General features: G+C 47.2%; 1 protein-coding gene across 5 annotated transcripts in view; it reads right to left on the minus strand.

Moving 5' to 3' along the window:
- Nucleotides 1–14,381, minus strand: part of BOK (BCL2 family apoptosis regulator BOK) — a 58,200-nt gene that overhangs the window by 21,016 nt on the left and 22,803 nt on the right. For all 5 annotated transcript variants that reach the window (XM_026660791.2, XM_026660790.2, XM_029913737.1 and 2 more), the window contains one exon: nt 5,993–6,156. In XM_026660791.2, the coding sequence (XP_026516576.1) occupies nt 5,993–6,156 (164 nt within the window). The remainder of the gene's footprint in view (nt 1–5,992; nt 6,157–14,381) is intronic.

A 14,381-nucleotide genomic window follows, 5' to 3' on the forward strand; every position in this document is an offset into this window, starting at 1 on the left:
TGATCCGAGGAATGGAAAACCTTTCCTATGAAAGGAGACTCGAGGAGCTTGGTTTGTTTAGCCTAACCAAAAGAAGGCTGAGGGGGGATATGATTGCTCTCTTTAAATATATCAAAGGGATAAATACCAGGGAGGGAGAGGAATTATTTCAGCTCAGTGCTAATGTGGACATGAGAACGAATGGATATAAACTGGCCGTGGGGAAATTTAGGCTTGAAATTAGACGAAGGTTTCTAACCGTCAGAGGGGTGAAATTTTGGAACAGCCTTCCGAGGGAAACGGTGGGGGCGAAAGACCTCTCTGGCTTCAAGATTAGGCTAGATAAGTTTATGGAGGGAATGGTTTGATGGGATAACATGATTTTAGTCAATTAGGCAATAACGGCCATCGCTGGTAAAATGAGGGTCTGGCTAGAGAATCTTGCCTGTATGCTCAGGGTTCTGCTGATCGCCATATTTGGGGTCGGGAAGGAATTTTCCTCCAGGGTAGATTGGCAGTGGCCCTGGAGGTTTTTCGCCTTCCTCCGCAGCATAGGGCAGGGGTCGCAAGCTGGAAGATTCTCTGCAACTTGAAGTCTTTAGATCACGATCTGGAGACTTCAACAGCAGAGTTAAGGGAAAGTGGGGGGGTCAGCTTTTGTGGCCTGCATCATGCGGGAGGTCAGACTAGATGACCATATTGGTCCCTTCTGACCTTGAAGTCTATGAGTCTATGAGTCTATGAGTCTAAGTGGGATGCCAGGAGGAAGCACGAGCAGGAGAGCGCAAGAGGGGAGGACTCCTGCCTCACATTGAGAAAGCAGGACGATCAGCAAGTTATGTTAAGGGCCTATACACAAATGCAAGAAACCTGGGAAACAAGCAGGGAGAACTGGCACAGTCAATGAATTATGATGTGATTGGAATAACAGAGACCTGGTGGGATAAATCAAATGACTGGAGTACTGTCATGGATGGATATAAACTGTTCAGGAAGGACTGGCAGGGCAGAAAAGGTGGAGGAGTTGCATTGTATGTAAGAGCAGTATGACTGCTCAGAGCTCCAGTATGAAACTGCAGAAAAACCTGAGAGTCTGTGGATTAAATTTAGAAGTGTGAGCAACAAGAGTGATGTCATGGTGGGAGTCTGCTATAGACCACCAGACCAGGGGGATGAGGTGGACGAGGCTTTCTTCTGGCAACTAACAGAAGTTATTAGATCACAGGCCCTGGTTCTCATGGGGGACTTCAATCACCCTGATATCTGCTTGGAGAGCAATACAGCAATGCACAGACAATCCAGGAAGTTTTTGTAAAGTGTAGGGGACAATTTCCTGGTGCAAGTGCTGGAGGAACCAACTAGGGGCAGAGCTCTTCTTGACCTGCTGCTCACAAACAGGGAAGAATTAGTAGGGGAAGCAAAAGTGGATGGGAACCTGGGAGGCAGTGACCATGAGATGGTCGAGTTCAGGATCCTGACACAAGGAAGAAAGGAGAGCAGCAAAATACGGACCCTGGACTTCAGAAAAGCAGACTTTGACTCCCTCAGGGAACTGATGGGCAGGATCCGCGGGGAGAATAACATGAGGGGGAAAGGAGTCCAGGAGAGCTGGCTGTATTTTAAAGAATCCTTATTGAGGTTGCAGGAACAAACCATCCCGATGTTTAGAAAGAATAGTAAATATGGCAGGCGACCAGCAACAAGAAGAAAGTCAAGGAAAGTGTGGGCCCCTTACTGAATGAGGGAGGCAACCTAGTGACAGAGGATGTGGAAAAAGCTAATGTACTCAGTGCTTTTTTTGCCTCTGTCTTCACGAACAAAGTCAGCTCCCAGACTGGGAGGGGTGACCAGCCCTCTGTGGAGAAAGAAGTGGTTCAGGACAATTTAGAAAAGATGGACGAGCACAAGTTCATGGGGCTGGATGCGCTGCATCCGAGGGTGCTAAAGGAATTAGCGGATGTGATTGCAGAGCCATTGGCCATTATCTCTGGAAACTCATGGCGATCGGGGGAGGTCCTGGATGACTGGAAAAAGGCTAATGTAGTGCCCATCTTTAAAAAAGGGAAGAAGGAGGATCCGGGGAACTACAGGCCAGTCAGCCTCACCTCAGTCCCTGGAAAAATCATGGAGCAGGTCCTCAAGGAATCAATTCTGATGCACTTAGAGGAGAGGAAAGTGATCAGGAACAGTCAGCATGGATTCACCAAGGGCAAGTCATGCCTGACTAACCTAATTGCCTTCTATGATGAGATAACTGGCTCTGTGGATGAGGGGAAAGCAGTGGATGTGTTATTCCTTGACTTTAGCAAAGCTTTTGATATCGTGTCCCCACAGTATTCTTGCCGGCAAGTTAAAGAAATATGGGCTGGATGAATGGACTATAAGGTGGATAGAACAGGAGTACTTGTGGCACCTTAGAGACTAACAAATTTATTAGAGCATAAGCTTTCGTGGGCTACAACCCACTTCTTCGGATGCATAGAAAGCTGGCTAGATCATCGGGCTCAACGGGTAGTGATCAATGGCTCCATGTCTAATTGGCAGCCGGTATCAAGCCAGTTTTGTTCAATATCTTCATTAATGATCTGGAGGATGGCGTTGACTGCACCCTCAGCAAGTTTGCAGATGACACTAAACTGGGAGGAGTGGTAGATACACTGGAGGGTAGGGATAGGATACAGAGGGACCTAAACAAATTAGAGGATTGGGCCAAAAGAAATCTGATGAGGTTCAACAAGGACAAGTGCAGAGTCCTGCACTTAGGACGGAAGAATCCCATGCACTGCTACAGACTAGGGACCGAGTGGCTAGGCAGCAGTTCTGCAGAAAAGGACCTAGGGGTTACAGTGGACGAGAAGCTGGATATGAGTCAGCAATGTGCCCTTGTTGCCAAGAAGGGCAACAGCATATTGGGCTGTATTAGTAGGAGCATTGCCAGCAGATCGAGGGAAGTGATTATTCCCCTCTATTTGGCACTGGTGAGGCCACACCTGGAGTACTGCGTCCAGTTTTGGTCCCCCCACTACAGAAGGGATGTGGAAAAATTGGAAAGAGTCCAGTGCAGGGCAACAAAATGATTAGCAAAAAAAACGAGGAGTCCTTGTGGCACCTTAGAGACTAACAAATTTATTTGGGCATAAGCTGATCTGATGAAGTGGGTTCTAGCCCACGAAAGCTTATGCTCAAATAAATTTGTTAGTCTCTGAGGTGCCACAAGGACACCTCGTTTTTTTTGCTGATACAGACTAACACGGCTACCACTGAAAAATGATTAGGGGGCTGGAGCACATGACTTATGAGGAGAAGCTGAGGGAACTGGGATTGTTTAGTCTGCAGTAGAGAAGAATGTGGGGGGACTTGATAGCTGCTTTCAACTACCTGAAAGGGAGTTCCAGAGAGGATGGATCTAGACTGTTCTCAGTGGTGGCAGATGACAGAACAAGGAATAATTGTCTCAAGTTGCAGTGGGGGAGGTTTAGGTTGGATATTGTGAAAAACTATTTCACTAGGAGGGTGGTGAAGCACTGGAATGGGTTACCTAGGGAGGTGGTGGAATCTCCTTCCTTAGAGGTTTTTAAGGTCAGGCTTGACGAAGCCCTGGCTGGAATGATTTAGTTGGGGATTGGTCCTGCTTTGAGGGGGTTGGACTAGATGATCTCCTGAGGTCCCATCCAACCCTGATATTCTATGATTCTATGAATTGGAGAGACAAGGTGGGTGAGGCAATATCTTTTATCAGACCCACCTTGTCTCTCTAACATCTTGGGACCAACACTACATACTCTAAGGTCTGGTCTATACTACCCGCCTGAATCAGCGGGTAGAAATCGACCTCTCGGGGATCGATTTATCGCGTCCCGTCGGGACGCGACAATCGATCCCCGAATCGGCGCTCTAACTCCACCAGGGGAGGTGGTAGTAAGCGCCGCCGACAAAAAGCCGCAGAAGTCGATTTTGCCGCCGTCCTCACAACGGGGTAAGTCGGCTGTGATACGTCGAATTCAGCTACGCTATTCACGTAGCTGAATTTGCGTATCTTAAATCGACTCCCCCCTGTAGCGTAGATGTAGCCTAAGTCAACTGAGGGCCTGTTTCTGGAGTAAGGTACCAATCAGCACAACTAACTGAGAATACCATCTATTCTACAACTCAATGCATTGGTGGAGACATCATTGGTCTGTATCTCCAGTCAATGGATGGAACCATTGCCTCACTCCCAGACCCCCTTGTTAATAACTCTTCCCAGCAGGGGCCCCTACATGTCTGAGGCCTGCTTGGCCTGAAAAAACTTGCTTTCCCAGTCCAAAGCATTGGAAAGCCAAATGTTTCAAAGTTGGAAGGTGCCTGCTTTTTCCAAACATTATTTGGTTAACAGTACTTAAGCCAAGTGTTAAATTAACCAGCGTTTACCTGATAAAGCACTGGAAATGAGAGTTTCAAAGCTGTTAATTAAATCATTATTTCAGTCGTGCTGGGCTCCGATAAGCCGTTGTGACAGCACTTTGCTGGCTTACTGCTATTCAGCAAACATTGTTTAGCAACTTGCTCTTCTTTACTGTTACTAGTTTATAGCAACTGGAATTTGTTATATTCCATGGGGATTTTCTTTGTAAAGAGAGTCCTGCTGGAGGTGATTCCTGAGGCTGTGAACTCCTCCCATGTGGGGTGACGCCCTAAAGGGTTAATTACTGTTTTCTCCCATGAAGGGGGAGCGTGGGAGTTGGCTGCCTGCTGCAGTCTTTCAGCTGCCTATCCGAGGTCTCCGTACGGGCTTTCCTGTATCAGCACAGAGTACGGTGGCCCCTCTTGGCAGTCCCATCCCTGGTATGTGCATATGAGACAGGAGGCGGGTGCACAGGGGAAACTCGGATTCAGTGCCAGGACAAATGAATGGCAGGGCAGGGCAGGGCAGGGCAGGCAGCAGACGAAAGGCCCTCCTGGAACAGCCGTTTAGTTTTGGCCAGTTTGTGAGCAGGGCTGGGACGTCTCCCACAGAAATGCCCAGGTCAAGGCGAAGAACACTGAGGGAAACAAGTGCAGCCTGGAAGAGAGGATTGGCAGCAGTCCACTGCTCGGAAGAAATCATGTCTGCACTTCTAAAGGGAAGTGTCACCTTCCTCCAGCCCAGGGGCAGCTACTCGCTGACAAGCGCATGTCAGAGACAGCCTGCGACTCAGAGTGCAGGCAGCAGATACAATATATTGGTTTGATGTGTCAGACTTGTAGCTCCTAGTTTTTAAAATAAGGGACCAGCAGCTAGTATAAATCAGCCTAGCTTCAGCAAATTCAATGGAACTCCACTGATTGCACCTGCTGGGGCTCTGACCCCTCATGCGGGGGCTGCTAGGCTCAGGGAATTGAAAAGAGGCAGGGGTTTGTTCACATCCACTGCAGGTAGCTAGCACTGGTCTGACAACCACAGCTATACTAGGGAGAGTTACATATTGATTTAGTTATACAGGTAGCACCACAAAGCTGGGTCTGGGCCGGGATATGAAGTGAGAGGTTTTTAATAGCCACATAAACAAGTGATGTTTACATGCTAAACCTTCCCCTTTGGAACTGTGCAGGCAGGTTACAGATGAAATAATTTTCCTAGAGACTGAACGAAGAGACCAGCAGCAGTTGTTCATGTTACAAGACTCCTGCAGTTTGCACACTCTCACGACCACTAGCAGCTGGCACCAAAGAGGCTCAGGACTGGAAGAGAAAAGGTACTTGCAGGCAGGATGCAGTTAGGCTGGCAGAGTGGCACAGGAAGTAGAGGATTAGAATAGCCGGAGTTGTTTCAAGGCAGGACTGAGATGTAGGAACAAAGCTGTGCTGAGGCCAGTACTGGTGTAAATAGGACTACTGGAGGTCAGAACTGAAGTAGGTTGGCGGAGCAGTGGTAGGGAAGCTTGCAAAAACCTAGCTATAGCTTAAGGGGTCACTCTTGGTTTCACTAACACTGGGAACATTCCCATAATCATTCACAATTTAAAGCAAGCATGAGAAATTCAACACCTCTTACCCAGCCTCCTCGCCTCTTCAGCCACGTCACCAAGGTCTTGCGGACAAACTCTCCCAGGCAGTCCACAATGGCATGCACCATTGCTGGCTGGGCCTGTCTGACGCAGTCCACAGCCAGCCCAGCGGCCACAGCATAGAGAGACACGACCTTGCCCCATGTTATGCCTGCAGGAAGACGGGATAACATTCATTTTCACACACGTTTGCTGCGGAGTTGGGGCTGGCAGAAGCCGAGATGAGTTTCTCTCTGTATGTTTGTGCAGCTTTCCTAGTTCAGGTGCAGTAGCAGCTCTGCATCTTCCTGCTCTGGAGAGCATAGTCTACACTAAGGTGAATTGGGTGTAGTGATTGGGGAAGTGGTGCCCCACCTTCAAGAGCAGAAGCAGGGGACTTTAACACATATCCATTCCTAGATGTGCTTTGATCTCACATCAGTCCCAGTTCTACAGTTAAATGGCTTCCAGCACACTTGACCCCTGTGCAGCAGAGTGCAGAAAGCTGACCAGACCACCAAAGCAGTGACTGATGCACTGTGGGACAGAAGTAGGAGGAGTAGCTGTACCAGTGGGGCTATTATGCCATTGATTCTCACCCATACCCACACTGCACCAGTGGAAACTGACATGAGTGGATCACATGGTGGTTAGCCATGCTCAATGCACATCCTAGCCAAACAGCAGTGTGATCCTCTGTGCCCTGCTGGGAGCATGGGTGTGATGTGAAGTGTGTTACAGCACCCTAAGGGGCCCAGACCCTGGCTAGTACTCCACACCTCTCCAGTGCGGACACAGCTTTACTGTTACGTCGCTAGACCAAGCTGCACAGCCAGGCAGTCGCAGCAGAATGACAACTTGGCACACTGCAGAGGGAGGACTTCTTCACAGTGACTTATGGCCCAATATTCATCTGAAAGGGAGGCAAGGATGCAGGGCCTAGAGCATGTGCCAGGAGGCATGGATATCCTACACACAATACCACACTCTGAAAATTAAATGAACCCCCCAAAAGTTTTGGTGCCATGCCTAGATCTAGTTTGAATGGCATTGTATGGCCTAGGGACCTGCATGTGTGTGTTGGGGGAGTGGAATGTTGGTCAGTTATCTAATCTCCCTGACAGCAGAGCTTCCTGCAAGGCTGACCTGCCATAAGCAAGTGCCCCCTAGAAGTCATACCAGCAGCATTCATCTTCCTGTTCTGTTAGCGCTACTGATAAGCACTCCACAACCATGAGCTCAGCACTGGGCACAGTCCCATGTGCTTTGCCAGTGGGCGGCGATGGACAGCTCAATGCTGAAGAGTTACGGCCAGAGATCCCTTGCAGTGCTATTAAGGTGACCTATGACCTGGAAACTTGACCCTCTCCCAGCCATACAAGAGAAGCAGCACAGCACAATGGCGTTGTCTCACTAAACCTCAGAGCCGAATGAGAGGAACATTTTCCCATTACTCTATTATTTTAGATAGCAATTGTTAACAAGCAGGCGGTGAGACATTTTACAGTTCTAGAGTTCGGTGTAGCCTGCTCAAGGCCTCTCCCAGCTGCAGGCAGAACCCATGTGAAGCACCGGTAGCGCAAAGCCATGCAGAGAAGCTGTTGCCTGAAGGTGGTCTGAAGGAAAACACAGCCATACAAGAGGGGAGAGGAATTATCTTATTCAACATATTTCAAGAGTGAAAAGGAAACGAGCCAGGGACAAGAAATTGGATGTGCTCAGGGAAATGTCATTTCGTAAGAAAGCAAACTATGAATGGAGAGGGGTAACTAGTGGTGTTCCCCAAGGGTCAGTCCTAGGACCAATCCTATTCAACTTATTCATAAATGATCTGGAGAAAGGGGTAAAAAATGAGGTGGCAAAGTTTGCAGACGATACTAAACTGCTCAAGATAGTTAAGACCAAAGTAGACTGTGAAGAACTTCAAAAAGATCTCACAAAACTAAGTGATTGGGCAACAAAATGGCAAATGAAATTTAATGTGGATAAATGTAAAGTAATGCACATTGGGAAAAATAACCCCAACTATACATACAATATGATGGGGGCTAATTTAGCCACAATGAATCAGGAAAAATATCTTGGAGTCATTGTGGGCAGTTCTCTGAAGACATCCATGCAGTGTGCAGAGGCAGTCAGAAAAGCAAACAGGATGTTAGGAATCATTAAAAAGGGGATAGAGAATAAGACGGAGAATATATTATTGCCCTTATATAAATCGATGATACGCCCACATCTCAAATACTGCGTACAGATGTGGTCTCCTCATCTCAAGATATACTGGCACTAGAAAAGGTTCAGAGAAGGGCAACTAAAATGATTAGGGATTTGGAACGGGTCCCATATGAGGAGAGATTAAAGAGGCTAGGACTTTTCAGCTTGGAAAAGAGGAGACTAAGGGGGGATATGATAGAGGTATATAAAATCATGAGTGATGTGGAGAAAGTAGATAAGGAAAAGTTATTTACTTACTCCCACAATACAAGAACTAGGGGCCACCAAATGAAATTATTGGGCAGCAGGTTTAAAACAAATAAAAGGAAATTCTTCTTCACACAGCGCACAGTCAACGTGTGGAACTCCTTGCCTGAGGAGGTTATAACAGCGTTTAAAAGAGAACTGGATAAATTCATGGAGGTTAAGTCCATTAATGGCTATTAGCCAGGATGGGTAAGGAATGGTGTCCCTAGCCTCTGTTTGTCAGAGGGTTGAGATGGATGGCAGGAGAGAGATCACTTGATCATTACCTGTTAGGTTCACTCCATTTGGGGCACCTGGCATTGGCCACTGTCGGTAGACAGGATACTGGGCTAGATGGACCTTTGGTCTGACCCTGTACGGCCGTTCTAATGTTCTTATGTTTCTTATGAAACACGCGTTGGCTGGTGCAGCATTTCTGCTGCAGACAGTCCACCTCTTGCCTTCAGAGTACTTCCAAAGCCACCAGCACCTGAGACACTGGAGAGCTAGAGACATATTCAGGAGGAGTCTCTCTTGCTTTTTACATTGGAGTTCCTCTTCTCTCCTCTCCATTTACTCCACTCCATTACACAGCACGTGAATTTCAACAAGGGGTTCCCGTGATAATTCTACCCAGTGACCAAAAGGGACCTACAAGCAGGGCTGGCCTTACCATGAGGCAAATTGAGGCGGCCGCCTCAGGTGCCAGATTGTGGGGGGGCCCCACTAGGACCCAGAATGTAGAAAATTGTGTCTGCTGCTGGTGCATATGTATTCTCTCTGCTCTAGATGCACAGAGATGGTGGAGTGCTGTGCTGGAGGAAGGAGGGCATAAGAGACATAACAGGCAGGCAGGAGAAAAGGTGAGAGGGAATAACAAAAAGCAGCAGGAGCTGAAGGGAGAGAGAGGAGGAGGAGCCTCTTATGTACCTCTCTAGCACCCCCAGGAGCCTGGACTGATTAACACCAGCTTCTCAGGGAACTTCCTGTTTCCTGCTGCTTCCCTGAACCCACTTGAGGAGAACAGGCAGTCAACTGAAGTAATAGGAGCCAGTTAGGCCCTTAAGACGCTGATATCTTCCCTCACTCAGGCCCTGCTACCAGCCTGCTTATTTGTCCCCTTCAATTGAGTGTTGAGAGCCACTATAGCTGGCACAGAACAGCAGTCATGAGTGAAAGAAGAAAACGCCCCTCTGGGGCAGCATTCAGAAAAAGAAAGCAAGCAAAGGAAGCTTTTCTATCTAAGCAGGAAGGAGCTCTCCTCAGATACATAGACACAAATGTTCACGGTGAGCCTTCCGGCCCCAGTGAGGATGTGAGTGGTGAGGAGATGCCTGATCTTCCAGATAGTCAGAATGCAGGTGACCTGGCAGCTACTGCAGCATCCATATCTCCATCTCAAATGGATGTAACCATGCACATTCCTGAAGAAAAGTGTAGATCAGAGAAGAGTGTGGTGGAGGTGCAAGAAACAGCTGCTGCTGAGATTAGTTCCTTAAATCTAGATGATCCAGGACTGTGGACCCACTTGAGCAGTAGCCTGAGGGACTTCCTTGTACTGCATGGGCCACAGCAAGTGAAAAACTTCATGTTCCCCAAAGACAATGAAAATAGAAGTTTCCATCCAACACATTACTGGCGTGAAATCCCCAATGGTGACAAAGTGGAGAGGCCATGGCTTATGTACTCAAAAATCCAGAATGCTGCATACTGTTTTTGTTGCAAACTCTTCCAGTCTAATGTTCCAGCCACATTGGGTTCTACAGGAACAAAGGACTGGAAAAATCTGGCTAGAAATCTGGCATGCCATGAGAAGGCAGCAAATCACCAGAGAGCATTCCATAGGTGGAAAGAGCTTGAGATGAGACTAAGGTTAAAGGCCACCATAGATGATCAGCATCAAGAGAAGATTGCATCAGAGTCTCTTTACTGGCAAAATGTTCTGAAAAGGCTCATTGCCATTGTGCGAATGCTTGCCACCCAAAACCTAGCACTGTGTGGCACTTCAGATCAGCTGTATGTGCCAAACAATGGAAACTTCCTTAAAATTGTGGAGCTGATGGCTGAGTTTGATGCTGTATTCCAGGAGCATCTAAGAAGAGTCACCACCCAAGAAATGTACACCCCACTATCTTGGAAAAACAATTCAAAATGAGATCATACAGTTACTGGCAACTAAAGTCAAACAGAAGATTGTGGCAGATCTGAAGTCAGCAAGATATTACTCTGTTATTCTGGACTGCACACCTGACATCAGCCATACGGAACAAATGACTTTAATGGTGCGTTTTGTAACAACAACAGAACCTAGTGAAAATGTCCCTGCAATGGTGACTGTCAGCATTTTCTAGAATTTATTGACATTGATAATACTACAGGAGCTGGTATGACAAATGTGCTTCTTAAAAAGCTGGAAGATACGGGAATTGCGATAGCTGACATGAGAGGTCAGGGCTACAATAATGGGGCCAACATGAGAGGAAAGAACAGAGGAGTGCAGACACGGATCTGAGAGTTAAACCCTCGAGGTTTTTTTGTCCTATGCAGTTTTCATTCATTGAACTTGGTGGTCAGTGATGCAGCATCAGCTTCTAGAGAGGCTGCTGAATGTTTTAATGTAATTCAAAGCATCTATGTATTTTTCTCTGCATCAGCTCATTGATGGCAAATTTTGAAGCAACATCTGGGAACATCCTCTCTGACACTGAAACCACTGAGTACCACACGATGGGAAAGTCGAGTCGAGGCGATAAAGCCTATCAAACACCAAGTTGGGAAGATAGATGATGCCATAGTTGCCATTATGGAGGATAATGCTAGGACAGGAACTGTTTGTGGGAGAACAGTGGCAGAGGGAAATAGAATCACCAGAAACTTACATAACTTCAAATTTATGTGTGGCTTAGTATTGTGGCATGACATACTGTTTGAAATAAATGTTGTAAGCAAGAGACTCCAAGGTGTTGACCTTGATATATCTGGAGCAATGGAACAACTGGACAAAGCAAAGTCATACCTACAGTCATACCGGTCAGATGAGGGATTTCAAAATGTTCTGAAGAGTGCACAGAAGTTGGCAGAGGAACTTCACACTGAAGCTATTTTCCCACCCATTCAAGAATCACCAAAGAAGAAGACATTTTGATTACGAGGCACGGGATAATCCCATAAGAGACCCCAAACAACAATTCAAAGTTGAATTCTTTAACCAGGTGCTAGATTGTGCAATACAGTCAGTTGAAGAACGTTTCATACAGCTCAAGGAACACAGCAGTATATTTGGGATGTTGTATGATATTCCAAAACTCCTCACTATACCTGAAGAAGACCTACATAAGCAATGCAGGGCACTAGAGACAGTGTTGACACATGACGACATGCGCAATATTGATGCAAGTGATTTAGGTGATGAACTGAAAGCCCTTTCAAGATACATTTCAGCAGGATCAACTCCAAAGGCTGTTCTGGAATATATGTGCACAAGTAAGATGACCACCCTCTTTCCAAATCCTTTTGTTGCTCTGCACATACTTTTACTACTTCCTGTAACAGTTGCCAGTGGAGAATATAGCTTCTCCAAACTGAAGTTAATAAAAACACATCTACGCTCCACAATGACCCAGGAGAGAGAGGCTGGTCGGCCTTGCAACCATCTCAATAGAGCATGAGCTGGCCCAGACTGTAGGCCTTCAGGAAGCAGTTCAAATCTTTGCAACCAAGAAGACACGGAAAGCACCACTTTGATTATTCAAACAGATAAAAATGCCAGTGTTTACTATGCAGACAAGAAAAGTTACATTTGCTGTTCAGGTGTTTGAAAGTTAAGTGTTACTTAAAATTTTTGAACAAGGCATTTTAAGTTGTTAGTTCTCCTTTATTGGGGTAGGTAGCGGAGCAGTACCATGAGAGGAGTAGAACAGGAAGAAGGCAGAATTGAGACCTTTCAAAGTTTTGTCCCAAGCGAGGGGGCATAGGGGCGTCATTTGAGCTCCCTGCCTCAGGTGCCAAAATGTTGTGGGCCGGCCCTGCCTACAAGTGGATTCTGCGGAGTTGCCTTTTTTTAGTGAAATCCGATTAAAATAAACGGCTCTTTAAACTGCAAATGTAGATAGACGGGGTGGAATTGGTTAAAATGAGTGAAACATACTTCATCTGATAACGAGTGGCTGTTTGTTCCAGTCGTGTCTTATAGGAGGTCAAAAACCACAAAGTGCTCTTGAATAGAAGTCCTTGTGATAATAACCTAGCTGCAATTCAGAGTCCCCTTGCATGCTTCCTTCCCCCACCAATGCTGCATCTTTGGGAGCAGAAGGAAATATCGGTATTCCAAATTAATAGCCAATTTGATTCCATTTTTGTTCTCAGCAGATTAGGCCAGGAGAGCCCCTCCTGCATGGCCTTCACTTGTGTATTTCAGCATCCCTGTGGTACTCTTGTCAACATTTGGCTATTGTTCTCATCTGTGTTATTTGTCACCATGACAGCCACAAGGGTGAGCCAGGAAGAGGCTACAAAGATCACAGGAAAGGAAGAGCTATAGACAGTGGGTGCACGTAGGTGTTTATAATATTGAAGGAAATGCTACTCTTTTCAATACACTCCCTAACCATCTAATGAGCCTTTCAGAATTCTTCAGTATCCTCCCCCATTCATGACATCTTGGATCAGAACCTCAGCTAGTGTATGCATAATGTTGGCATAACTCCACTATACTAATTCCCACACTGGGATCTGGCTACTTTTGGTTCTATAGGTAGTAAATCACAATTATAGGAACAAATTTACTGGTGCAGTTCCAAGCCTTTAGTGACACCGACTCAGATTCTGCTCTCATTTACACCCAGGTACATCTGGAGTAAATCCAGTGGCTGCAAGGGGTTTACCTGGGAGTAACTGAGATGAGAATTTAGGCTACACCCGTAGAGGATGATGCCTGTGGTTATGGTTAGTTTTATTTTAAACTGTATATTTTGTCAAGTCTTTCCCTCGACTTTAATAAGCTTCAGATCATGCTCTTAGTGCCCATAAAAAGGGGATGACTTGACAGATCTAGAGCCAAATTTCTTATTTGTCCACAGACTAAATACGGAACAAAGCAGTGGCTGTACCAGCTTCTCTCTCTATGTAACTGCTGTAGAGGTGGGGGGAGGGGTGGTATCTGTGAAAAGACAGTTTAGTCTCCAGATCTGTTCACTACTTGGGTGCTCTGCTACAATTGCCAGCAAGGTGGCCAGTCAGTACCAGCTGCAATGGGGTCTGTGACGTGGACTCTTATCCACTAGACACGGACAGAGCCCAAACCCATTTCCATAGGTTGCAGAAGGATAATGCCCTGTTGACTGGTACAGAGGTTAGATCAGTGACTAATTTGAAGGTCTCTGCAGTCACACTAGCAGCCCCTTATGGGGAATAGCTGTACATGTTGCCTGAATCTTTAAGCTAGGCTTACCATAATCCAGCAAGCAAAAAAGAGGACGGGAGGAGCCCCGCCCCTGTCCTGCCCTAGCCCCGCCCCATCCTGCCCTAGCCCCGCCCCTGCCCCTCCCACTTCCCCCCCTCAGAACCCCCAACCCTCCCCCCGCTCCTTGTCCCCTGACTGCCTCCTCCTGGGACCCCTGCCCCTAACTGCCCCCCAGGACTCCACCCCCTACCTAAGCCTCCCTGCCTCTTGTCCCCTGACTGCCCCCTCCTGAGACCCTCCCCCCATCCTAACTGGCCCCCTAGGACTCTACCCCCTACCTGTACCCTGACTGCCCTAACCCTTATCCACACCCCCACCCCCAGACAGACCCCTGGGACTCCCACGCCCCATCCAACCACTCCCCACCCCCTAACAGCCCCCCCCCAGAACTCCCGACCCATCTAAACCCCTCTGCTCCCTATCCCCTGACTGCTCCGATCCCTCTCCCCACTCCTGCCCCGACAGCCCCCCCCCCC

The sequence above is a fragment of the Terrapene carolina genome, unplaced genomic scaffold, assembly GCF_002925995.2.
Source record: "Terrapene carolina triunguis isolate 2854851 unplaced genomic scaffold, T_m_triunguis-2.0 Scaffold837, whole genome shotgun sequence".
Lineage (NCBI taxonomy): Eukaryota > Metazoa > Chordata > Testudines > Emydidae > Terrapene > Terrapene triunguis.